Source organism: Topomyia yanbarensis, chromosome 1, assembly GCF_030247195.1.
Source record: "Topomyia yanbarensis strain Yona2022 chromosome 1, ASM3024719v1, whole genome shotgun sequence".
NCBI lineage: Eukaryota > Metazoa > Arthropoda > Insecta > Diptera > Culicidae > Topomyia > Topomyia yanbarensis.
This window is the reverse complement of record NC_080670.1, coordinates 184,731,544-184,757,942: the sequence shown is the minus strand read 5'-3', so window position 1 is coordinate 184,757,942 and position 26,399 is coordinate 184,731,544. Positions and strand designations below refer to the sequence as shown.

Sequence of the window (26,399 nt, the reverse complement as noted above, 5' to 3'; positions counted from 1 at the left end):
CACATATACGCCTATACACTCGCTCTTCTGCCTTGCTTCGGGGTGGCTGGGTTTACCCCTTACGCGGTTGCCAGTCGCTGCGCCAAACCTGCCTTAGCATGAACAGACCATTCACTCACTTTTTCGCGGTCGGCCCTTTCCGCTCCAACTAACCAATCTGTTGCTCGGTGCGCCAGATTCTCTGTAGCCTGCAGGCAATCTGGGTGGTTGCAGTCGAGACTGCGTTCCACTTCTCCACCGCTTGACACATCCGCTGAATAAGGGTATCAGGGGTTGTGTCCCAGCTACAGACGTCAAGCATTGCTCTCCTTTCGACGTCGAACCGAGGACATACGAACAGTATGTGTTCGGCAGTTTCGTCTACACCTGGGCAGTCCGGACAGACTGGGACCTCCGCGTGCCCGAACCTGTGGAGGTACTGTCGGAAACAGCCATGGCCTGACAGGAATTGTGTCAGATGGAAGTGAATTTCCCCATGGGGTCTTCCCACCCAGCTCGATATGTTAGGTATCAGTCGGTGGGTCCACCTACCTTTCGAGGAGTTATCCCACTCACGCTGCCATCTGGCGACCGAGGTCACCCTGGTGCGCTCGCGGGCTCCTCTATTTCCACGTAGCTCGAAACACTCTTCATCTTCCCGAATGACCAGCCCGACTGGCATCATGCTCGCTATCACGCAGAATGCATCGTGTGGTACCGTGCGGTAGGCAGATATCATTCTGAGGCACATCACGCGGTAGGTGCTCTCCAGTTTCTGTAGGTACCCTCAGTGCTCTTGACCATGACGGGCCGCCGTACCTGAGGATAGATACGACAACGCCTGCCAGTATCCTACGTCTACTGGCGCACACCTTTGAGCTGTTGGACATCATCCTCGATAGAGCCGCAACAGCAGTCGACGCTCTCTTGCATGTATAGTCGACGTGGCTGTCGAAGGTCAGCTGGTCGTCTATAATGACTCCGAGAGACTTCAGACTCCGCTGTGAAGTGATCGCGACTTCTCCCACATGGATAACTGCATATTGTGCCGACTTGCGGTTGTTGACGATAACTACCTCCGTCTTATGCTGAGCGAGCTCAAGGCCTCTCCATTCGCTCATCCATTCCTCCACCGTGTTGATCGCGTGTTCTGCGGTTAGTTTTACCTCAGGGATTGACTCCCCGTAGACCTCCAAGGTTACGTCGTCGGCAAAGCCGACGATCTTGACCCCAGGAGGGAGCTTCAGTCTCAGAACCCCGTCATACATGAGGTTCCATAGCACCGGGCCTAGGATCGAGCCCTGCGGGATTCCGGCGGTAATCGGAACCCTTTTCTGACCGGCATCGGTCTCGTATAGCAGTACGCGGTTCTGGAAGTAGCTTTCCAGGATCCGGTACAGACCCACCGGTAGGCTCAACCGGTGTAACGAGAGCGCGATGGCATCCCAGCTTGCGCTGTTGAATGCGTTCTTCACATCAAGTGTCACTAACGCACAGTATCGAATGCCTCGCCTTTTTCGTTAAATCGCTATCTCGGCAGTCTTTATCACTGAGTTGAGAGCGTCCACTGTGGACTTACCTTTCCGAAAGCCAAACTGGTTGCTTGACAAGCCGTCCGTACCTTCTGCGTACTGGGTTAGCCTGTTGAGGATATCCTCTCAAGCAATTTGCCAGTCGTGTCGATCAGACAGATTGGTCTGTACGCCGATGGGTCGCCTGGCGGCTTCCCGGGCTTCGGCAACAGCACCAATTTCTGCCTTTTGCATCTATCGGGGAAACGGCACTCGTCAAGGCACCTCTGCATAGCTAGCCTGAACATGTTCGGGTTCGCTATGATCGCTGCCTTGAGAGCGCTGTTTGGAACTCCATCCGGCCCTGGAGCTTTGTTCATTGCTAGGGATTTAGCCACTGCGAGTAGTTCTTCATTCGTCACCGGAGCCACCGTTTCGGCCGTGCCCGCACTGTCTCGTAGTGCAGGTGGCCAGGTGCTTGTAGCTCGAGACGGGAAGAGTACTTCGATAATCGTCGCCAACCGGTCCGGAGACCGTTCTGGGGGTGAAGAACCCCCTCCGGTCTTGGCCATCACGATCCTGTGGGCTTCACCCCACGGATTCACGTTGGCACTCTCACACAGGTTGTTGAAACACGCTCTCTTGCTGCTTTTTATGGCCTTGTTAAGGGCCAATTTTACAGCTCAAAACACTTCACGGCGGTTCTCTCTTGCATCCTCGGTGCGAGCTCTTTGCATCCTACGTCTAGCTCTGAGACAGGCTGATCGTAGAGCTGCAATCTCGGCTCTCCACCAGTATACCGGGCATATGACATTAACGAATATGTCAAACAGATGGTATAGTTCAAAGAATCGTCACTAGGCGGTGATAGTGTGCAAAGCGAATTTAAATTTACAATGATGATCACAATTTTTTCAGTGCACTGTCATTTACTGCAAAAATTCGTCACGCTCCCTGTATAGCTAATATGTTGATAGTTTTGGTTGCCTTCTCGCAGACCAAAGGCCTTAGTATAAAGGTACGCAAAGAGTGTGCAGAGAGTGAAACCCACGAAAAACTGATGCACTGAAAAGCTTTAAGGAATCGCGGGCCCCAGCGAGAAAGTCAATCCAGGACGCCAAACAGTGAGCATGGGAAGACTTTGTCGCGAAGCCATCTCCAAGTTCTACTACGTCAAAGATGAACACGCTGAGAGGGAAACGTAAGCATAGCTCAACTGTCATTAAACGATCCAGTGGATACACTGACAAGCCGAAAGAAGTAGCTGAAGAACTGGCGCAACAGCTATCCAATCCAGCTATCCACAACCGTTCCAACGGAAGAAGGAAAAGGACGAACGAAACCGAATACAATTCTCGCCAGATACCGACGACATACATAATTCCAACTTCACACTGAATGAGTTACTGTGGGCACTCGACTGAGGGCGGAGCGGGTCGTCAGGCCTGGACTGCATCGGTTATCCAATGCTTCAGCGACTGCCATTGTCGGTGAAAATTGCCATGCTAGAGCTCTTCAACAGAATATGGTGCAGTGGCGTATTCCCATCCTGTTGGAGAACTGGAATAATTGTGCCAACCCCAAAGCCAAATTCGAGCGACACGGGTCCATCTGCTTTCCAACCAATCACTTTAACGAGTTGTGTCGAACCGGCGTCTCGACAAACGATAACACGCCTTCAGGTCCGGTCGGGGTACTGACACATACTTCGCGGAACTAGAGAGGTCTCTACCAGATCACGATGAACACTGTTTGATAGCGTCGCTGATTTGTCGAAGGCTTACGACACCACCTGGAGATATGGCATACTACGCACACTAAAGAAATGGGAGATACGTGGAAGAATGATAAACATCCTGAACAATTTTTTGGCCGAAAGAATGTTCCAGGTAAACGTGGAGGGGCATTTGTCGCCAGCACATCCGCTGGAAAATGGTGTGCCACGGGGCTCAGTGCTTTCTGTTACGCTGTTTCTCGTGGCTATTCAACCTATATTTCGCGTGGTTCCGACCTTGCTGTACGCTGACGACATTCTGTTTCTAGTATGGGGGAAGAAAGACCAGTCGCTCCTTCGGAAACTTCAATCCGCAGTGAAAGCCGTCGATAAATGGTCGAGAAGTGTTGGATTTACGATATCTGCAACGAAATCCAGCATCTTCTATTGCAGCCCGAATGCCCACCGCGAACCCACGCAAGCGATAAAGTTAGGTGGTGTATCTGTTCCGACACAAACGCTGCTGAAAACCCTCGGTGTTACCATCGACCGATCGCTAAACTTTAAAGCGCATTGTAAAATGACGAAGAAGGCTTGCTAATCCAGGCTGCGTATCCTGAAGATGATCGGTGCCAAGTTACCTCGTGGTCATCGTGCGTCTCTACTGCAAATCGGGTCAGCAATTGTTACCTCTCGACTACTCTACGGCATGGGGCTCGCAAGCAGAAGAGGAGCTGCCGTCATCCAAACTCTCGCACCTGCCTACAACAGGATGATAAGATTCGCATCCGAAGCATATGTCACGAGCCCAATCCTAGCCATTATGGCTGAAGCAGGTACCTAGCCGTTCGATCTAATCGTTCTCCAAACCATTGCACGATTGGCAATCCGTATGATGGAAAAAAGCAAGGATAACACTGATCTTCCCTTGAAGCATCGAGCTTCCGGTCGTTTGACAGAGGTGGTCAGAGCGCCTCTTCCAAATACTTGCTCTCGTACGCGGTTAACTACTCGGAAGTGGTACGAAGCCAAACCCCAGATCGTGTGGGACGTCAAGAAATGCGTAAAAGCCGGAGATCCTTCTGAAATTGTTCGTCCAGTCGTTCAGGAGCTACTGATAGAACATTTTCGCCGTTTAACAGTCGTGTACACAGATGGCTCGAAAGACGATATCGTTGTCGGCGCGGGAGTTTTCGGAGAACACTATCTCCAATTGGTTGGCATTCCGCCGCAATGCAGTGTCTTCTCCGCCGAGGCTTTCGCAATAAGAACAGCGCTAACTGCGTACTACACATCAAAAGACCTGCTAATAATGTCAGATTCGGCTAGCTGTCTATCAGCAATCGAAGCTGGCACATCCCAGCACCCGTGGATCCAGGAGACTGAGAACATGCTTCGAAACCGTCCAATTAAGCTGTGCTGGATTTCGGGTCACGCTGGCATCCGCGGTAATGAAGAGGCACATCAACTCGCCGGAGAAGCCAGGGGCATTGCTCCATTGAATAAATCTGTTCCGGGTGCAGACGCCGTTAACCAAATCAAAACAGTCATCCGAAACCAATGATTCAATCGGTGATCAGCGTCCACTGAAGTCAAGCTTCGTGAAATCAAATTTGACACGGTGAAGTGGACTGACCACGAGAGCTCGGCGGATCGGCGAGTGCTTAACCGACTCCGAACTGGACATACCCCACTAACGAACGAATTCCTGTTGAAGAAAGAAGCCCCACCAATCTGCGAGTGCTGCGGGGGTAACTGTTGACATCCGTCGTGTGATTCTCCACTGCAGGAGATACGACGAAGCTAGGAAAAAGAACGACATTGATTCGACGAGTCTACGAGTGGCTTTATGCAGCGAAGAAGAAAACAAAGAGAAACTGCTGAGCTTCCTCAAGGAAGCAAATTTGTATAAAGAAATGTGAAAAAATTTAAATGTATATTGGTATAATTATGTAATTGGGTCATTAAATGAGAAAAAAAAGTCGATTTTTATTACTTACATCGATAAAGTTGATTTTCGTGATTGCAACAATGTTTTTTTCCAACTCAGGAAACGTGAAAATAATATTAAAATTTAAAATAAAGAAATATGTTGACAGTCTGGATTTGACACTATAGGAAGGATTTGACATATCGAATTTCACGACAAATGATGCCCTGTCAGAAAAAAATAAGGCATGTTTTCTCGGTTTTCCCGCAGGGTTATTTTTATTTGACATAAACACCATACATTGCATTTTTTTTTCATTTTGGGTGTTGTCCTGATAGGCCAGCTGTAAACAACCGCAGTTTTCCTATGTATGGTTGCCAAGTTTAGATAAGATTTATTTTAAAAAAAATCGTTTTTACGTATTACAACGAAATTTTTTTGAAATAATGTTATATTATGTATATTGGACCTAAAATTTATCGAATGGAACGGAAAACTATATATAGCTTAATGACCCAATTGAATGCGAAATTAGAAACTAATTTTCTTCCAACACGTGTCGTTAATAAACAACAACAACAACTTTTACCAGGGCAGCCTAGGTGCCTCTACAATAATTTTGGATTTTCGTATACGAACAAAAAGGTAAACAAACCATAAATTCTCGACAAAGATATGATTAGGGCTCAAAAGCCAACTGTCAAAATTTATATTGGAAGGAAATTCCGGCCGAACCTTCAATTATCCAGCATAACCGTTTGATAGCAAGCAAAAAGAGAAAAGTTTTCTCTTTCGTTGACTGCTATGTAGTTAATGGTTTCTCCTCAAAGTGAATTTTGACATTTGGCTTTTGAGCTTTAATCACATGTTTGTCGAAAATTATCAATTTTACCGCGTTTATTCTTCCACTACTCTCCATTGCTAATCATTTAGTTGCTACTGACGATGGCGGGAAGACGGAAGGTTTCTTCCGACCGGCCGGGACTACAACGTCCCTAACAATTGCTCCTTTGTCAGAACCTCCCTAACGACGGTGGGGACGAATCCCGGAAGACACCGAAGTGTTCTTCCCAGGCGAAGCCGTTGCTCTACCTGCTTCCCTCTACTTGACTTTTAGCTGTAGAGATGAGCATGGTTCGTTCGACTTATCCTCTACAGGGCTTCGGATCTTTTGTGGTTACCTGGGGAAGCTAAAACTCCTTTATAATTAGCTTCCTCTGACGGCCATCCAACATCACAAACACTATAAGCGCCCAAACCACGGACCGGCACAGGTTATCTTCCGTCACACACGCGCACTTCGCACAATTGCTATCGTGGCTGTTAACTGTGCTGCAACGGCGTATCGAGGACATCTTGTCTTTACCGTGGCCTGTCACTAACTAACTTATCACTGCGATGGCCGTTTCACCCTACCAAAACAAAAACAACAAACCACCTCAGTACATAGCTGTCATCGCTCATGCGCAGCATAGTCAGTACACTTATTCAGCGAACGGAGAGTGATGGTACCTAAACCCTATGTTACGTATATACAATTGTGCAACAAAATTTACTACACCTATCTGGACTAACAAAATTGAACGTAAAAATTGAACGAACAAAGTTTTACGTAAAAATTGAACGATCATATGGTGAGCATTAGGGCATGTTCAGGAGCGTTTTATTTTGTATAGGAGTTTCAAAGTAGAACTGAAACTGAAACATTCACATCCCCAGCAGAGCATTTTGTTTTATAATTTCGAACAGTTTTGTTTTAAAATTTGAAACTGTTATACGAAGCCGTTTTATTTTTTGCTGATTTTAACACACGTTTAGAACTGTGTTTTAAATACATGGAAAGTACTCAGCACAGATACTGGGGATAGCAAGGTCTAGTTTAAATTTTTTTAGCTTTATATTATAGAACTGTCAAAATTATAAATCTAGAACTGAAACACTCCTGAACATACCCTTAGAGCATGTTCAGGAGTGTTTCAGTTCTAGATTCATAATTTTGACAACTCTATTATATAAAACTAAAAATTTTAAATCTGGAACTTTCTGTCCCCAGCAGCAGTTTTAGCGGGTGTTCTATTCAGTTTAAAATTCATGTCTCGCCATGTCTTCAGCGTTACTCAAAATATGTATATTTCCTCCCAGTGCTAAATTGTTACCCTGATGGGTTACATACTGCACTCCGATAGCAGCTATTACCATTTTTATGTTGCAATATGGAGAAACTCTCTTTGTCAAGAGGAAATGGAAGATTTATTTAACAGGCAACTTCGACAGTGTTCGAGTGGAAAACGTTCAGTTGAACATCGCATCCATTCCTTCGTGACCCTGCAACATGGATCTGAATATTCCCAAACCACGCAGTCTACTTATGACGATCAGTATCCCACGCATCAATACTGTAGACAATCCGCTCTCTATGAAAATCCCCAAGCGTCTCTAATTATTGCACGAAGCGAACGTGCAACTATGTATTAAACGCATCAAGGTAGCGATGATAATTATTGTTTTATATGCTTCACCAACATTTGAAAACATTTACCTAGAAATTTAATGAAATGAATATTTATGTACGATATTCAATTGAATAACTCAGATTTTTGAATAAATATATTTTCTATTCACCACAAGTCGCACCATGTTCATTCTCAACTGTCAAAAAAGAGCTTCGATTATTTTCAACTCTGGTTGTAACACAATTGTGTTGAATCCGTAGAAAGAAGCATCCGGAAATGAACAAACAAACAACTTGGCCAAACTGGGAAACTTCACTTGGGATAAACTAAATAAATGTTCATTCTTTTAATATTCCTGCATACTGAAAGACGTCTCCGTCAGCTGCCCACCTCGTATACGACAAATTCTATTCTTGTTTTTATTCAAGTATCGCTTCACCACAGAGAACAGACATCCATGAACGAACAAAAATATTTAAAAAACGTGTGAATTCGTATACGATAAACACTAGCGCCGCCAAACCAGCTTATCCCAACTATCCGTCAAATCCATTCCGGATCCGGTTCGAAATCCTGAATGGATTCAGTATGGAATCTTGCTAAAAGAAAACAACCGATTCCGACTCTACAGGTTTATGCATTTGAGCTGGAATTCATACTGGAAGTCCAAACCGGTTCCGGACTAGCTTGACTGGGTAGAGGAATAACTGCTGTCAAGTCACTCGAACTCAGCCACAAAAAAAACATGAAAACAGTAGCGCACCTGGATTGGATATTCCAACTACCTTCGAAACCGTTAGAGATTTTACACAAGTTGAATGCTGAAGATGGACGTCTGTTCTCTGTGGCTTCACCTCACAGCAAAATTAATTTCTTCATAATGTTCCATTGCTATTGTTTCACATTAAAATAATTTCACAAATAAATTCGCTGTTATACTGAAAACAACCATTCGTCTGTTTCGTTCCCTTTCAGCCCAAATGCCGGTGTGAAAATCTACAACCTGATCATACTGATCGTCGACATCCTGACGATGGTGGTTCGGTGGATCTACTACACCCTGGAAGCCTTCTATCTGCTAGTCGTGCCGCCAAAGGAAGAAGATGTCAGCAAAGACATCGTACTGATCACCGGCGCAGGTCACGGAATCGGCCGGTCTTTGGCCCAGCAGTATGCACAGCTGGGAGCGACCGTGGTCTGTCTGGATATCAACGATAAGATGAACAACGAAACCGTTGCCAGTATCAAGCAGCAGCGAGGAAATGCTTTCGGATATGTGTATGTTAGGGATTTTAGTACTTTGCTGAAGCTGTCTAAAATATATTCTTTTTTACTCAAAGCTGCGATGTCACCAACCGGGAACAGATCATTGAAACCGCCAAGGTCATCAAGGAGCAAGTCGGTATTGTAACCATTTTGGTGAACAACGCTGGAATCATGCCAACACATCCAATTCTGCAGCAAACAGAAGGGGAAATTCGAAAGACGATGGATATCAATGTTATGGCACATTTCTGGGTAAAAAAATGTACACTTTCACTGGCAAAACCAATTTTAAAATAAACCATTTCATTTCACTAGATGCTTCAAACATATCTGCCCGATATGATGCAGAAGAATCGCGGTTCAATCGTAGCTCTATCCTCGGTAGCGGGTCTACTGGGGTTGAACAATCTGGTACCGTACTGTGCCAGCAAATACGCCGTACGTGGAATTATGGAAGCACTGTCCGAAGAGCTGCGCTGCAGTGCTCGATCACCGAACATTCGGTTCACTAGCGTCTATCCGTACATGGTCGATACCGGGCTGTGCAAGAAACCGCACATGCGTTTCCCGAACCTGATGAACCTGGTCAAGCCGGAAGAAGCCGCAGCAGCAATCATTGACGCCCAACGACGAGGACTGGTCGAGGTGACCATCCCGAAGTATCTGCTGTATTTGAATGCATTCGTACGGGTGTTCCCGATAAAAGCTTCCAATCTGTTGAGGGATTTTCTGGATAGCGGTGTGGAGTCGGATCTCTGAATAGCAGACGGTGTAGGGCGTAGCGTTTTCATAACAAATCTTTAAACATATATAGATATCGAAACAGTTCAGTGCAGTTGTAAGTTGTTTGGTTTTAACTTAGTTTTTTGTTGGAAATGAATACCAATGTTCACGCAGCAGCCGTTCAGTGTGAACGATTTACCCCGTGAGAAGGGTACACACCCTAAGCACAAAGATATGTTTAATATACTTTTACTGTATTTAAAAAATATCTTTTACATTATTGTTAAGTGTAATAGTGATTAAAGAAATACATGGAACAATTCATCGGTCGATTTTTGTTTTTGAAACCATTTTTGATGACATGACCAAGTAAAACATCTCATTTACAAATTCACTGGAATGTTTTAGTATCCAGGATATGACTTTTTGATTTCAAATTGAATAAAGCTGTAAGGGCATGTTCAGGAGCGTTTTATTTTGTATAGGAGTTTCAAAGTAGAACTGGAACTGAAACATTCACATCCCCAGCAGAGCGTTTTGTTTTATTATTTCGAACAGTTTTGTTTCAAAATTTAAAACTGTTATACGACGCCGTTCAGCTAAATCCCATATTACGCACCAATCAATGAACATACCGCACACGATTTAACCCAATCCTCTGCCTCGGTTGTCATGCCAGGCCACCAAATTCGCTCCTTCAATATGCTTTTTAGCTTTGCTGCATGTGGATGCCCTTTGTGAGCTGCCTCTAGAGCTTTCGTTCGGAAGGCTAAAGGTATTACTGCACATCCTTTCTTAGTCAATATGCCGCGTTCGAAATGCAGAGCTTTCATAACCGCCTGAAATCTTTTCAGATCTCCTGAATATCTTATTCTGTCAAGAATTCCACTGCATTTACTTCAAGACAGGCAATTTCCCAAGGATTTTTGAAGTCATCATCTCCTTCATAAAGTCTGCAATGTTTTCACGACCTTTGATATATTCTTTCGTAGCTGTACGGACTGAGGCGAAGGGTTCATCCATCTGCTCTAGTTACAGCGCGCTTCGAATCCTCGCGAGTTCTATCAATCTATATGTAAAAATAAATTTACATGTTTGTATGTATGTGGACACCAAAACGGCTTAACCGATTGCCATACAATATTATACGCAGTAGACAATTGTTATGGAAATAGTTATACAAACAGGTATTGATTTGGGATTATTTGCCCACCAGATAGCGCTTCGGAACAAATATATGAAATTTGGAATTTCACTCCTATTTAGTTGTAGTTGCAACAACGCGCGATAGGTATTAATTAGTTTAGTATAAAAGCAACTCCTCTTGCGTCAGTTTTTAACGTAAAATGCCTTCTGGAAAGATAGAAGAAGAAATACTCTACCGCCCAAACTGTGCTCAGCGCCTCTCTTTGGTTTTGTTGGTTCAAAACTGTCACATGCAAAGAAAAATCGATCGACTGTTGCCGGGTTGCTGATCTTCCCATTCGATTTGAACCAAAATGAATAACACAACAAACAGTCGCCCAACCTTCCACACTTCACCTGCAGCTCAAACAAAGACGTGATAACAAAGATAGCTATCCTTTGTTTACGTTTGAACCAGTACCCATTTTGCGCTACATTCCGTCGAAAAAATCTTGTTTAATCCGGAGAAGCGAAAAAAGCAAGTTTCTAAAAGGGAAAACGAATTAAAAATCCCATATTTCCGCGCGCTTAGGCGCCTATCACCTGGAAACTTCTTTCACTTCGATCCCAATATTTTTTTACTAACCTCCAATATTGATAATGTACCGTGTCCAATGCTCCGATAATTTGTTGCTGCTGTCGTTCTCCTCAATGTACACGCGATCAAAAATTATTTTTCGCCACATAGAACTACCACAGATAACAGACGTTTAGGCTAGAACAAAATTTCTTCAAAAATCTGTGTAAACTGATAAGCGTTAGAAATCCGTGTTTCACTATTGCCATCTGCGCAACTGTTTGCTACACGTGTTTGACAGCTGCACGCTAACTGCATTGTATCGATCACTGCGCCATCTACAAACGTTTGCCAAACGTGTTTCAGACGTCCAATTTATTCGGCATTTCAGTAGCGAGTATTTACACACGATTGAAATCGGGCCTAAACGTCTGTTATCTGTGGAACTACGGTCAAAAAAATCTAATTTAAAAAAAGTAAATTAAGTATTACTCCCTAAATGGTACCCAGTGTGACACTAAAATTTTCACTTAGCAGTAGCCTACACTGAAAATGAAAGTTACTTATTTTTTGGGTTAAATTTGCTCACTGGGAAGTTTATACATGGGCAACCCAAAATTAGGTAGAAATTTGAACATGGCGATTACCCATAATTTGAGTTGGTCGCTGTGAACTTCGTGCTGGGTAAGAATTGAATAATGACGTCTACTCAAATTCAAGTTCATCGCTTTGTACTTATATTTTGGGTAGCCCATTTCAAACAAAGTAGTAGGTAATGTTTTTGACAGCCATTGTTATTGTTGTGAATAAAATTGCATGAAGTGGCTCTGGAAAAGAATGGTAATTATAATGCATGATGCAATAATTTCAATTAAAATTAATGATTAATTTATTTCAGCCTAGAAACTTAGGATAAAGCAATTAGCGCTGGATCTAAAACATGAGTCGGTGAGTACTGAAACGTTGTTTATTTTTTGATTGTGGGTTCATGTTGAGTTGCTCATATCATTTAAATAGCGGCCACCGCATCATTCCGAAACCTGATCGGACCTCGAAAGACACATTGAACTCACGATGGGACGTTGATGATTCATATTTTTTGGAAATGTCTGAAATGCATATCGCTAGAATTAAAATAGAATATAACTACTAGAGGGCAATGGCAGCGGCTAGCGGTGATTAATTATTTTCTCGCTCTTACATATGATGGGCCCATTAGATTGACATTTGTTGCCCCTGACACACGCAGGTTAAAGTAATGAGTAACAATAGCAGCTACAAAGTGATACAGTTTGGCAATTATATACCAAATGTTCCAGGCTGCAACAATTCTAATTCGAGTCTATTGATCAAAAGCAGGCAAAAACCTCAAGCGGTGTGAATTTAGTAAACGGGGTAATTCTAAAAGATGCGACGAAATGTTGAATGATAAAAGGTCGAATATAGCAAATGATTGAAAATAACAAAGGTTCCAATGTTACTAAAGGTTTAATGAAAAAAGGTTAAAATTCAAAAAAAGAATAATGTATTCTCACCGTTATGACGCGTCACCTCACCTAGTTTGGTGAGGTGAGAGCGAAAAAGCGATCACCGCAGTCACTTAGGTGACTATAGTCACCCAAGGTGACAGAAGTCACGTGGCAGAGCGATTCCAATAATTATTTTGAGTGACGACGGTCACCGTAAGATGGAAAAAAGTGACCAAATTCTCACCTAAAAATGTAGGTGATTAGAACCAAAAAGTGTTGCGTTTACTTTCAGATTTTTTTTGAATTTTCGGGTATCATTTCCTTTTGGATAATGGCAGTTGGGAAGTTTCTGAATGACGTAAATTGATGATAGGCGTTTTTTTGAAATTCAAGATGGCGGCTTCTGGTTACAACAAACACTTAAAACCACCGTTAATATAGGTGTCATTTGAAAGGTAGTGTTTAGTAGAAGGCAAAAAATGATGGTTGGAGCCATTTAAAAATCTAAGATGGTGGATTCCGATTATCACAAAACACTGAAAACCACCATCAGCATGGGTGTCATTTGAAAGGTAGTAATTAGTAGATGGCAAAAATTGATAATTGGCGCCATTTTGAGTTCAATGATGGCGGCTTCCGGTTACTACAAAACATTGAAAACCATCATCAATATGGGTGTCAATTAATATGTAGTGTTTAGTAGAAGGCAAAAATTAATGATTGGCGCCATTCCGAAATCCAAGATGGCGGCTTCCGGTTGCCACAAAACACTGAAAATCACCGCCAATATGGGTGTCATTCGAAAGGTAGTTATTAGAAGAAGGCGAAAATTGATAATTGGTTCCATTTGGAAAACCAAGATGGCCGCTTTCGGTTATCACAAAACACCGTAAATCACCAATAATATGGATTTCATTGGAAAGGTAGTAATTAGTAGAAGGCGAAAATTGACGATTGGAGCCATTTGAAATCCAAGATGGCGGCTTCCGGTTACCACAAAACATCAAAAACCATTATCAATATGGTTGTCATTTGAAAGGTATTGATTAGTAGAAGCCAAAAATCGACGATTGGCGCCATTTTGAAATCTAAGACGATTGACTTGGTTTGTTTGATAGAGCCAATCAAACGAATTTTCATGCGAGAGGTGACAGAATGGGGTCAATACACTGACAAAATTGGGGGTAGACTGAATCAGGCACAGGTTTGGCAGCCCTGTCAGATTTCTGCGCGTATCCTGTCGGGTTAGTTCAGCTAGGACGAACTCGGTTTCGCTCGCGTTTTCTGGCAAATTTTGACAGGAACCGAGCTAAACCCTGGCATAACTCGGATATAAACTGTGTAAAGATCCTGGCAATTCCTACCTGGTAGAATTTAGCACGAATCGAGCAAAACATCTGACAAAGATGTGGCAGGAACCGTACAGAGATCTTGGTCGTACATTTCTGTCTCGATTCTGGATAAAAGTGAGCAGCATCGGTTGGTTTAACCGCTTCTGTCAGAAACGGTTGTTGCATTTGAGCGAATTCGTTGCCAGAATTCTCGCACAAATCGCGCAAAATGCTCGCAGAAACTCTGTCAGCATCAATTTCGCTTTGTTCAACTTTTGCTAACTTTCTGCTTGCCACGCTGACCGGGCGGTGGCTGATAATATCGGGTCTTCCCTATATTTCTAAATACTTCGATAACTATGTTTCTAGAATCATCCATTTCGTAAACTAGCATACGGTGAAATGGAAATCGTCGTACTGACGCTCTTCCTTTTTTCAAATCATCTATCTATTGCTTTTAACCCTTTCATGTCCAAAGTTTTTCTAGTGCATGCAGGGTTTCAAAACTATTTTTCCTTGAAAACTGAGGTTAAGAAACACGAAATCATTTTTCATAAAGATAGGAGCTTCCCTCGCAGCGCTAGAAGCTGCTCAATTTCTACCTTCTAATGGTCAATACAATTCCCCTAGAATATTCGATTTGAAACAGATTTTGCTTAGTGACCGCACCCCACAACCCATAACTCTGGAATCGGAAATCGGATCGAGATGAAATTTAATAGCCATTTACGGGGATGAAACACCTTTCATTTTAGACCAAGTTTGGTCGAATCTCCGGGAAACAAATGAGACTGTAATTCTGAATTTGGATACTTCCGCCGGGGCTTCCGGAACCGACGATGGTGGCCAATGTGACCAAAGAGACTTTTAATGGCTGTTAGTGACCTAGTACTACAAATCTAAGTAGATGTGGCACCATTTTGAAAAAGTTTTCACCTTTATACATTCATTACAGAATTTTGAAAATCGACATTGTCTGGCTAATCGTACTCTTCACTCTGCAATTCCGGAACCGGAAGTCGGATCCATTATAAATTCAATAGCAGCCTATAGGAATGTTGTACCTTTCATTTGAGACTAAGTTTATGAAAATCGGTTCACCCATCTCTGAGAAAAGTGAGTGAGATTGCGGTCACATACACACACAGAATTGACGGATTGTATCGAATGGTATATGTCACTCGGGCCTCCGGGTCTCCGTTTAAAAGACGGTTTTCAGAGCAGTTTCCTATTGAGAAAGGCAAAACGTAAATCGTATGAATAAGTTGTAGCAAATAGTGGCACATTTTACACTTTTATAATTAGTGGCTCATGTCCCTTCAGCTTTGACCGCACTTACCGCTTGATGACGTCCCAGTTTGATATTTCTTTTGAGTGTTTTGAGAAAACTGAGAAAACGAAAATCGTCAACGCAGGCCTGGATACGGTTAAAGAAATATAAACAAATTTTGGTATCCTCGCATCGTTGTCCGGAGCAGTTGGATATGTAAGGATATTTATTATTTTTAATCTAGTCCTGTAATTTAATTCTATTAATCGAATCGTATATTTAAAGCATTGTCATCAATAACCCCAGGGTTGAAAAATTGATTCGGTTCTGTGACTTCGAATCTAAAGACTATGGCGTGCGGTATCGAAGAATTTATTCCGTGCATTTTAGGTCGTCTTGTTTCACACACCTATTAAATCTATCTAAAGGGTGAATGTTGCAAAATTACACAAACTAAACATTAAAAATCTGACACGTTTCGTTTTGTAGATGATGATCGAGTTGCACTTTTTGTTGCCAACGAACGGAAAACAGCGACCAGCTGCTGCATTTGCTCCACCACCCGTTTTTTCTAAGAGATCAGAGATGTGTATTTTCGCTCTGCAGTTTGTTGCTTTTAGCTAAATAGTTGAAGAAATTTTTCTCCTCAAAATATTTGGTAAGTAAATAAGAACAGTTTTGCATGTAATATAAGTTGTTATCGTGGGCGTGGAAACGACATTTATTCACTATTACTTATGGATACACTGGAAGATAAACTAATGGCGTTTTCGTTTTTGACGAAAAAACGAAAGCGCCATAAGACTAATTTAATTTCTACCACTTTTTATAGATTATTTCTGCTGCCTCTGCACTCCTTGCTGTCGTTCGATTCCGTTCACGTAGCTTCGACGTGCTGCCTCGTGAATCATCAACTCGTTGGTAGCGAGCCGCGTGGCTTGTTTCGATATTCCACCTGTTACTATGGGCCTTGGTTGCGTTTAGATGACCTCGCATCTGCGTGGTGACTTCAGGTATGGTTAAGATGATCGGTCGTGGTATAACGTATATATAATAACATTTTTTGCAGGAAACTATTCAGTCATGTCAAACTGAGGCTTCCAATAGTCAACACCGGTGAAACAACGTCTCTCGGTTATTGACTTCAGATACATCGAGCAATACGGAACATTTGAACAAGACTGTAGCTTACCCGAGCTCCGAGCCACTACAATTCCATTTGACTTTAGTCATACCGGCTGGAATATAATATAGAATTCTGGCTGTCTAAGAGACAAGTATTTTAATTGTGCATTCATTTTTTTTTGTTTTTTGTTGATGATTAATTCATTTCAAATATATTTGTAGTTGGGACTGTGGCCACATTTGCAATTATGGCGCCACTGACATATGAGCAAGCGTATGGGGGATAGACCACTAGTGAATAATTGTTCTTAAACCTGAGGGGTAACCACCCATATTGAAGTGTTTTGTTACCAGCCGCCATCTTGGATTTCAAAATGACGCCAATCATCAATTTTCACTTTCTACTGATTACTACCTTTCAAATGACCCTCATATTGATGGTGGTTTTCAGTGTTTTGTGGTAACCGGAAGGCGCCATCTTGGATTTCAAAATGGCACCAATAATCGATTTTTATCTTCTACTAATTACTACCTTTCAAATGACACCCATATTGATGGTGATTTTCAGTGTTTTATGGTAACAGGAAGCCACCATCTTGGATTTCAAAATGGCGCCAATCATCAATTTTCGCCTTCTAACAATTACTACCTTTCAAATGACCCTCATATGGATGGTGGTTTTCAGTGTTTTGTGGTAACCGGAAGCCGCCATCTTGGATTTCAAAATGGTACCAATAATCGATTTTTATCTTCTACTAATTACTACCTTTCAAATTACACTATTGATGGTGGTTTTAAGTGTTTTGTGGTAACGGGAAGCCACCATCTTGGATTTCAAAATGGCGCCAATCATCAATTTTTGCCTTCTACTAATTACTACCTTTCAAACGACACCCATATTGATGGTGATTTTCAGTGTTTTATGGTAACAGGAAGCCGCCATCTTGGATTTCAAAATGGCGTCAATCATCAATTTTCGTCTTCTAACAATTACTACCTTTCAAATGACCCCCATATTTATGGTAGTTTCAAGTGTTTTGTGGTAACCGGAAGGCGCCATCTTGGATTTCAAAATGGCGCCAATCATCAATTTACAGCTTCTACGAATGGCTACTTTTCAAATGATACCCATATTGATGGTTGTTCTTAGTGCGAATGCCAAGCATCCATATAATATATATTGGAAGCCTAAATTTTGGGTTATCCGAACGTTACAGAAATTTTGGGTTATCCGCTCGTTATAAATTTTGGGTTATGCGCTCAGTACTCAAACTTTGGGTTATCCGCTCTTTACTCAAATTTTGGGTTATCTGCTCAGTACTCAAATTTTCGGTTATCCGCTCAGTACTCAAATTTTGGGTTATCCGCTCAGTACTCAAATGTTGGGTTATCCGCTCGTTACTCAAATTTTGGATTATTTCATCGTTACTTAAACTTTGGGTTACCCGCTCTGTACCCAACGCTTGGGTTATCTGTAACCCAAACTTTGGGTAGTCCTCACACTGCTCAAAATTTAAGTTCAAAGCTTGTTACCCAAAAGTGAGGAGATGCACTTTAGTCCATTTTGGGTAGGATTCTACCCAAAATTAGGTAACGGCTGGTAAGCGTGATACATTTTTTCTATTACTCTGACGTTCGCCATTTTGTTCACACCAGAGAGAATAGGGAGAGAGACGAATAGTGTGAAGCCAAAAATACCTTATTAGGCAATCCATTAGACGTTTGTTCGACAATTCAGCGGTGGATTCTGTCAACAAGTCTACTCCTGCGAACAGAAAAACTCGTCCGACAAATAACTTTCGTTAGTCCGATGCGCTTGATGTTGGATCGAATCAACGATATTGTCGGACGTCGCACCCCTCGGAGTAACTTCAGAATAAGTAAACAAGAAATAATCAGCTGATCAGAAACGTCTCATGGATTGCCTAATTGAGCAGACCAATCGTGCAATGTAAATAACATTACTCATGCCTGAGTTGGAGGAGATATGTATTGTACATCCATCAAAAAAGAAATTAAAATTTTGGCCAGAATTTAGTTAAATCGTGATTGTAAGGTGTATTCTAGAGTTATATTCTCTTTAAGGGGAAATTCCAGGCAATGTACCGTTACTGATCGAAACCGTTCGCAGCACTAAATGCAAAAGAAGAGTTTTCTCTTTTGTTTACTATCAACATCTGTGATTAGCGAGTGACCGCAAGCCCGGAATTTTTATGCAAAGTGAAATATGACACTTAACTTTTACGCCATAATTACATGTTTGTGGAGATTTCATCTCTTTGTTTCGAAATGCGCATCATTTTCTAAACCAATCCAACCATCACCGTTTGTTTTCAAAATAATATAGGAGTCATTTAAAGTGCAGGCTGTGGAAGCGGTTGCCAAAATCGAAGACTCCATATCAAGAAGACTGATATCTCTTTCCTTCCCCCATACAAACGAGAAGCGACAGAGGTTACAGCGCCTCTATTGGAAGAAGGGAGGAAGCTTTATGTAAAAATGTATATGTGTGTGTGCATCACTATGGAAAGTACCACCTTTACCCGCAAGTGGCGTTGCTGTTACTGTCTCCGGATTCTGGACAGAGTTGCCAGTCTTCTTGATATGGAGTCTTCGCCAAAATGCTAGCATTGAAATCATCATAAATAGAGTGTTGCCGTTTTGACTGATTTTCATTCTTCGTCTCTCTTCCTATTCTCTCTCCCAGTAAATTTTGTAGAGCTCAATCGGCCCGATTATCAGGCTGATGATCGGGCCGACTAAGCCCGATAACGGGCCGATCAGAGCAGGATATCGGGTTTATATCCTGCAATTTTGCACCATTTGCATAAACCGCGTCAACCTTCAAATATGCCAAACGCATCGACGTAATCGGACCGACGCACAGTGGTTTAAAACGCGAAAAACGTGATCGTTTTGAATAACTTCGAAATGGTTCGTTGAAGCGATATACAACCTTCGGAAGAATTTGTGACAATGAAACGCCCCTTCTTTCTAAATAAAAAAATTGTTGATTAATCCTCCTATAAGTGAGATGCAAAATTTATTTCTCGTATAATTAAAGATAGCGAGTTGAAGTATTCGGCAAAGTTGTAGTAAATTCATTTATAAGAAACTTTACCGAAGGTGAAAATGTCCTATCTTTAATGGTTTTTAAGGTATCGAGCATTATTTGAGAAAAGACCGGAAAAATCATTTTTTTCATCATAACTTTTTTTCAAGATTTTTTAGAAGGCCAAAATGTTCTACAGAACTGTCACAATTAATGAAATACATCATTTTTGTGAACAAAGTAATAAATTATGTTGAACCGTTTTTGAGATATTCACGTTTTTTGTTCGAAATACGGCCTACTTTGCTCTCAAATAACTCATGAACGGGCAAAAACGGGCAGACCACTCAGTATGGGTTTGAAAGTAGAAGAAAAATGCTATAAGCATCTGAACAAATCCTTTGTATCCGGTTGTATCCAGGGCTCTGGTAGCTAGAGTCGAAAAAGATGTTTTTCTAGTCTAAAATCATGGTATGAAACATATTCGGTGAAGCTGAAGAGATAAAGTGGTAGTGTCTTCGGAAAAGTTTTAGAGAATACTCTTACAAGAAACATTGCCGAAGACATCGGCTTTCTATCTGTACTGGTTGTTTAGATAAGGTGCACCATTTATGGAAACCCTTCAAAAATGGTTTCATTTGGTAATCTCGCATGCTTTGATTACTTGTGTCGCATTATCGCTGTCTAGTGTTGTGTCAGATTTTTTGTGCAGAAAAACAGTTTTGTTTACTTAATTTGAATTTGCAGTTTTAATCAAGTGTGACGTGAAACAGTTGCGATTCGTATTGTGTTACGGCAGCGTACATTACTGAACTTTGCAAAAGTCATGTCATAGGTATGCAAAGTCATGTCACAGGTATAAATGTAGATAATATGTGAATTTTTCAATATATTATCCCGTCAACTGTCAGTGACATGCATATAAATATACTCAAATGTGTTTTTCATTTTGCTTATAAGTATAAAATATATGATAATAACTTAACCATACCATGATACTGCTGCTATATTCAACATTACTAAAAATGCCACTTCATCTAGGTGGAATTGAATACCGCAAACAAATCAAAACGACAATTCGACCCAGATGCATTGTTCATGTTGGATTTAAGCGACTCTGACGAAGATTCTGATGCGGATGAGTGTAATACCGATGGTGAATAGTAAACGAATTACTATAAGAATATTCCTTTTTCATTTATATACCAATGCAAATTCAACCGTCAATTCGTTCTTCGCAAACACGAACAATCAATCCTATATTGATGGTCCAAGTCTTGGTACTACATTTCATTGTGGAACTTGACCTTCTCTGTCGACAGACTTTGAAGCCAATGTCAGGGTTTATGTGCCGCCTACTTATACTAAAAATCTTTTCTCATTAGGGCTTGACCATACGACTACTGGCTTATAAACCAGCGTATTACCCGTACTACCACCGAACAATTCACTTTATCCAAAACCCAGTAAATATAGAAAGCCGATGTCTTCGGCAATGTTTCTTGTAAGAGTATTCTCTAAAACTTTTCCGAAGACACTACCACTTTATCTCTTCAGCTTCACCGAATATGTTTCATACCATGATTTTAGACTAGAAAAACATCTTTTTCGACTCTAGCTACCAGAGCCCTGGATACAACCGGATACAAAGGATTTGTTCAGATGCTTATAGCATTTTTCTTCTACTTTCAAACCCATACTGAGTGGTCTGCCCGTTTTTGCCCGTTCATGAGTTATTTGAGAGCAAAGTAGGCCGTATTTCGAACAAAAAACGTGAATATCTCAAAAACGGTTCAACATAATTTATTACTTTGTTCACAAAAATGATGTATTTCATTAATTGTGATAGTTCTGTAGAACATTTTGGCCTTCTAAAAAATCTTGAAAAAAAGTTATGATGAAAAAAATGATTTTTCCGGTCTTTTCTCAAATAATGCTCGATACCTTAAAAACCATTAAAGATAGGACATTTTCACCTTCGGTAAAGTTTCTTATAAATGAATTTACTACAACTTTGCCGAATACTTCAACTCGCTATCTTTAATTATACGAGAAATAAATTTTGCATCTCACTTATAGGAGGATTAATCAACAATTTTTTTATTTAGAAAGAAGGGGCGTTTCATTGTCACAAATTCTTCCGAAGGTTGTATATCTCTTCAACGAACCATTTCGAAGTTATTCAAAACGATCACGTTTTTCGCGTTTTAAACCACTGTGCGACGTGAGCCCGATGTAGAACTATAGGCCATTTTAAAACAAACTGTAACTACTCGTGCGCCAACTAGTGATATTTTTGTGAACCACAAAAAAGTGTAAACAAAATAAAATACAGTTCGGGATTCTACAGCAGCACTATTACATCAAAAAATTTCCTTAAAAATCACGAAAAATGAATTGGGAAATGAATAACAATGGTAAGAAAAAGATAATTTTATCGTTTGCTGTGATATTCAAAAAGTGAAATATATTTTTATGGAATATTTTGGGATTATTTGTGTACTACAGAGGTCATGTTGGGTGAATTTTCAGATGTGGCAGAACCAGAAGTAAAACGAATTTCCATTACCCTCGGAGATGTAATGGATTACGTTGGGGATTCAATACGACCCCTTCGCGAAGGACAAAATGTGTTTACTTCTGGACACATAGTATGTATCGGATATACGAAGCAAGAAGGATCCAGCATCGAACTTCAAGCGTATGTACTTCAAAGTTCACATCCCGGACAATCACCTCACGAGATAAAACTAAGGATAGGATCGGACTACCGGCAATGGGCATTATCGTGTTCCTGTAAAGCAGGGACCGCCAGGTGCAAACACATTGTTGCTTGTTTACTTCATCTTTGTCAGTAAGTAAAAATTATATTGCAGTTATTTGATGTATAAATATAACCTCCTTGATATGATTTTTTAGATTCGGATTTGTGGAATTTATTACTTGTACGGATTCACGACAGGCCTGGGGGATCAGTAAAGCAGAAAAAACTAGTTTGTGGGGTGCGAAACCGGTGTCCAAACTTTGTTGTGTGCGCAAACATAAAGTTGTTCTAGAAAAGAATTCTTCCAAAAAGGAACAGTTACTTAAAGACGCTTTTGATCGTATTTTAGAAGGTATGAATATGGATATGAACATTATTTATCTTATAGAAATTAATTTTTTAGCTTCGCCAGACTCAGCAATTAAGAAGCACCTGGATGGAAGAATTCTCAGAACGCCAAAACCGAACACTGGTCCCCTGACCAATACAAATGTGGAAATCTATGTGACCAGAAACGAGATACAAGAATTGTTATCTTTCCACGAATCTTCGTCAGCTTATGATGGAATCGACTTTTTGTCTGAAGATGACAAACAATTTTATGACCAATTTGTTTATAAAGAAATCGAATCCGTCATCAACATATGCGAAGAATCCAAATGTCAGTCAAATAATGCTTGGAAGCTGCATCGATCAATTCGCATAACTGCTAGTTCGTGCTATGAGCTGTACACATATGGCTCGAATAAATCTCCAGATTGGCCAAAAAAAATCAGAAGTTACCTTGCACCGAAGACTGTCACAACACACGCAATGAAATACGGAAAGGAAACCGAGCGAAAAGCCTTTGAATGCTACAAGTCAAAGCGTAATCCACTTATTAAAAAATGTGGCTTTGTTGTATGTCCAAGCAAACCTTGGATAGGCGCGAGCCCAGACGGTGTTGATCCTTTTGGTCATGTGGTATTGGAGATAAAGTGTCCTACTTCAGGCGAAAGTAACGGCTTAGACTATATTACTAATCTGTGTAAAGCTACAAAATCATATTTACGTATTCAACGGCAGACAATGTACTTGAATCCAAAACATAAATATTTTGCTCAGATTCAACTGAACATGCATATATTGAATTGCAGCAAATGTGATTTTGTCGTTTATTCAAAATTTGATGACGATTTCGTCGTACTAGATATAAGTTATGATAAGCAGTACACTGATCAGCTTATCACAAAATTACAAAATGTATATTTTGATCATATGTTGTCGCAAATTGTTTCTAGAAATAAGATTTCTGTACAAACAGATGCTTCTATGAGGAATAATTCACATTCAAAATAGAAATGCTGGTGAAAATAAAATAAACAAGCATATTCTGATCATCAGAAAATTTATTTAAAAAAAAAAAAAAAAAAAACAAAACATTCTTTGATCTTCTGCAGAATCCTTATTTAAAATCTATCATCACTCAGAACTGGCGACGACAGATTGACTAAACTACAAATAACTGTCATTATATTGTTGATCAACCCTAAGGTGGAAGCGTCTATTGTAGTCTGCAATATTCCAAATAGCTTGATTCTTTGGATGACTCGCTCTACATGTATCCTGGTTTTAGCAATACGTTCATTGAGTGCAGCATCTTCCGAACTGTGCCGGTCCCCACGCAGAAATGGTGGAATATGCAAACGCAGCCCATGCTCCATACACTCTCGTTCTATATTGAAACCTTTATCGGTCATTATTTCATCTGTATACGGATCGAGTAGAGAAACAACATTTTCTGCATTGAATATTAGCTTGTCTGATGCTTTTCCGCTGTAAGCTTCGCTAACAAAACTAATTGTGCCTGCGGGTGTAATTCCTATCAAAAATTTCACTGTTCTTCTGCCTTTATAATTTGAATAGCATGCTATGCAACAGTTTATGCACTTTAGAGTAGCTACTGGGACTTCTGTGCAATCTAAAACACATCTCACATTATAAAACCTATCTCGGAAGCATAAAGGAATGTTTCGTCGAATTTCATCTCGCTCTGGCCAATATATAAACTGTCGAAGAACAATTGCTAATACTTGTAATGTATGATTGAAATAGTACGCTACGGTGGCTGGTGAGATATGAAATAAGGTTGCAAGAGCGGCAAATGAATTGTTTTGCTTCAACTTTGCAAGACTCAAAATTACACGATCTGCGGTATGCATTCGAAACATCTTTTGGTACACATGGTCCTCCAAAATCTTCACTGAAACGCATATAGCATCTAATTGTTTTAGAGATGCTACTCCTGTCCAAACAATAACGTCTCTATCAGTTTGGATTAAATCAGGCAGCATTGAACGTTCCCCGCGTTTTTTATTATTATCAAAAGATATGGTATTTAACGGTTCGTCCGCATTGATAATTTGATTAGGGTAGTTTGAGTTGGAGCACTCTTTGAATAAAAATGGATCTAAGTGTTCTTCAAATTCTACGTCGGTAGAATAATTTTGCTTGTCTAATACAGGGATTTCAGAGTGTGTACTATGTCCAGTTAATAAAGAATTTTCAATGGGAGCATTCCCTGTCACGCTTTGCGAATCCTTTGTATATGTCGGACTGCTGTTAACTAATGTCCTTCCTTCGTAACAATCGGAATCACGGTTGGATGACGTTTTAGATAACCGCTTGAACGATCGAAAGGTACGTTTGTATGGATTCGACATCTGAAGCGCTTGAGATGTCGTAAGGAATTGGGTCGGAAATGATCCTGGTCTTAACCGCTTTCCACCTGTAAGTAGATCCATGTCAATTGATTTCAAAAATGCTGTTTATATCAGAACCTGCAGTATAATCTGATTTCAAGAAGTGCCTGCTACACACACGTGTATGTTTTGTAGGATAATGTATCGATTTAAGAACGCGAGCCCACTTTATGAAGATATTTGCATTTGGCGGAGGAACCTTATGTAGCATGATTCCATTTCCTGCTTGTGCCGTGCATCCTTTGATAGAACACATTACACTACTTCGTGGGTAGTTAAAAGACTTTGCGTATCCGTGCTCTGGAGTTTGTTCTGCAGTGTTACCTCTCTCGATGTAAATTTTCCTTTTTAGCGAAATCAGTGGCCTGATTTTAAGACTTGGAACTGCGTTTGGTTTAAGATACCGTTTTGTTTCTGTAAAAACATGGTTTAAATAATGAATATGCATATAGTTTCCATAGAATACTTGCCAATTGAAAAATCTGTTGCTTGAAAATGTTTGTGGCAAATACGCAGGCGCCCCAAACATGATATGTCGTGATCGATTAACCCTAGTGCTACAATCCACTTGTGACGAATGCTTGGTCGAGTTACAGGAGGGAAACGATTCAGAAATTTTTGCTTGCGTGTTTTGCAAGTTAAAAAACAACATCCGTGTTTTGATAACGCATTCCCATCAACAGCTGTATGGGAAGGAAAAACCGATGGAACTGCAGTACGATTTAATTTCTGGGTTGTGACTGTTTTAAAAAGATTCATATAAACAAATATTCACGGTTGGAATTTTTGACTGCTCACCCATGATAAATCCTTCGGCTTGAAATGACTTCCACATATTCTGTGTTTTGATTCACCGCTTAGCTTCATATATTTACTCCATTTTCCGAAAACTTTGCTGCCTTTATGAGGAACAGGGAATAGTTGACAACTTCGTTTACCACAACTTTGTACTATACAAAATTTATCCATGTTGTGATCGCCACGTCAAGGAAAATGTTTCTTGTGATCTTCTCCAAATCTATTATTACACCAGGTACAGAACATTATATTATCATAAAGGATTTTGTTTTTATTACCTGTTTGCAGTTGTCTGTGAATGTTAAAATAAGCGTTTTAATCTAAAAAAAATATTTTCCACTCGCTTTATAATACACTTGCGTTTTGACAGATGATTTCTACATCACACCTTTTTTAGTGTCAGCGCGCTCTGGAGGTAAATTTTACATAAATAGTTCTATAGAAAATCGGGCGATCGTCGTGCTCACACGGAAACAAAAAACTACCTAAAATTGAGTTCCTTTGACTCAATCTCGTGGTATCGTGGGGGAACTTAAAATTAGGTAAACCGTGTTGAAGGTAGTTTCCATTT

General features: G+C 40.8%; 2 protein-coding genes and 1 long non-coding RNA gene across 4 annotated transcripts in view; 2 read left to right on the top strand and 1 right to left on the bottom strand.

The window, feature by feature from the left end:
* The window catches only part of LOC131684054 (short-chain dehydrogenase/reductase family 16C member 6), a 61,538-nt gene extending 51,630 nt beyond the window's left edge, over positions 1–9,908 (top strand). For both annotated transcript variants that reach the window (XM_058966582.1, XM_058966597.1), the window contains 3 exons: positions 8,563–8,865; positions 8,928–9,105; positions 9,169–9,908. In XM_058966582.1, the coding sequence (XP_058822565.1) occupies positions 8,563–8,865; positions 8,928–9,105; positions 9,169–9,612 (925 nt within the window). In that variant the 3' untranslated portion in view covers positions 9,613–9,908. The remainder of the gene's footprint in view (positions 1–8,562; positions 8,866–8,927; positions 9,106–9,168) is intronic.
* A 5,522-nt stretch (positions 9,909–15,430) lies between these two features.
* LOC131684117 (uncharacterized) lies at positions 15,431–16,251 on the top strand. The gene is made up of 4 exons (XR_009304621.1): positions 15,431–15,564; positions 15,634–15,777; positions 15,838–16,006; positions 16,181–16,251. It is a non-coding gene; the product is annotated as an uncharacterized LOC131684117 (long non-coding RNA).
* A 6,213-nt stretch (positions 16,252–22,464) lies between these two features.
* LOC131676120 (uncharacterized) lies at positions 22,465–26,192 on the bottom strand. Its single transcript, XM_058955244.1, has 5 exons — positions 26,107–26,192; positions 25,885–26,048; positions 25,109–25,444; positions 24,672–25,056; positions 22,465–22,489 (listed from the first exon to the last, which is right to left on the bottom strand). Exons 2-5 carry the CDS (start codon positions 25,997–25,999, stop codon positions 22,465–22,467), a joined length of 861 nt encoding a protein of 286 aa, XP_058811227.1. The 5' UTR covers positions 26,000–26,048; positions 26,107–26,192.
* Between the last annotated feature and the right edge of the window lie 207 nt (positions 26,193–26,399).

Excerpts from the sequence above, each read along its gene's own strand:
- LOC131676120 (XM_058955244.1), bottom strand. The coding sequence starts at position 25,999 with ATGGATAAATTTTGTATAGTACAAAGTTGTGGTAAACGAAGTTGTCAA. Across the intron at positions 25,445-25,884 it reads TAAATATATGAAGCTAAGCG|AAACAAAACGGTATCTTAAA; the intron begins GTGAATCAAAAC and ends ATGTTTTTACAG. Across the intron at positions 25,057-25,108 it reads GAAATCAGATTATACTGCAG|GTGGAAAGCGGTTAAGACCA; the intron begins GTTCTGATATAA and ends ATCTACTTACAG.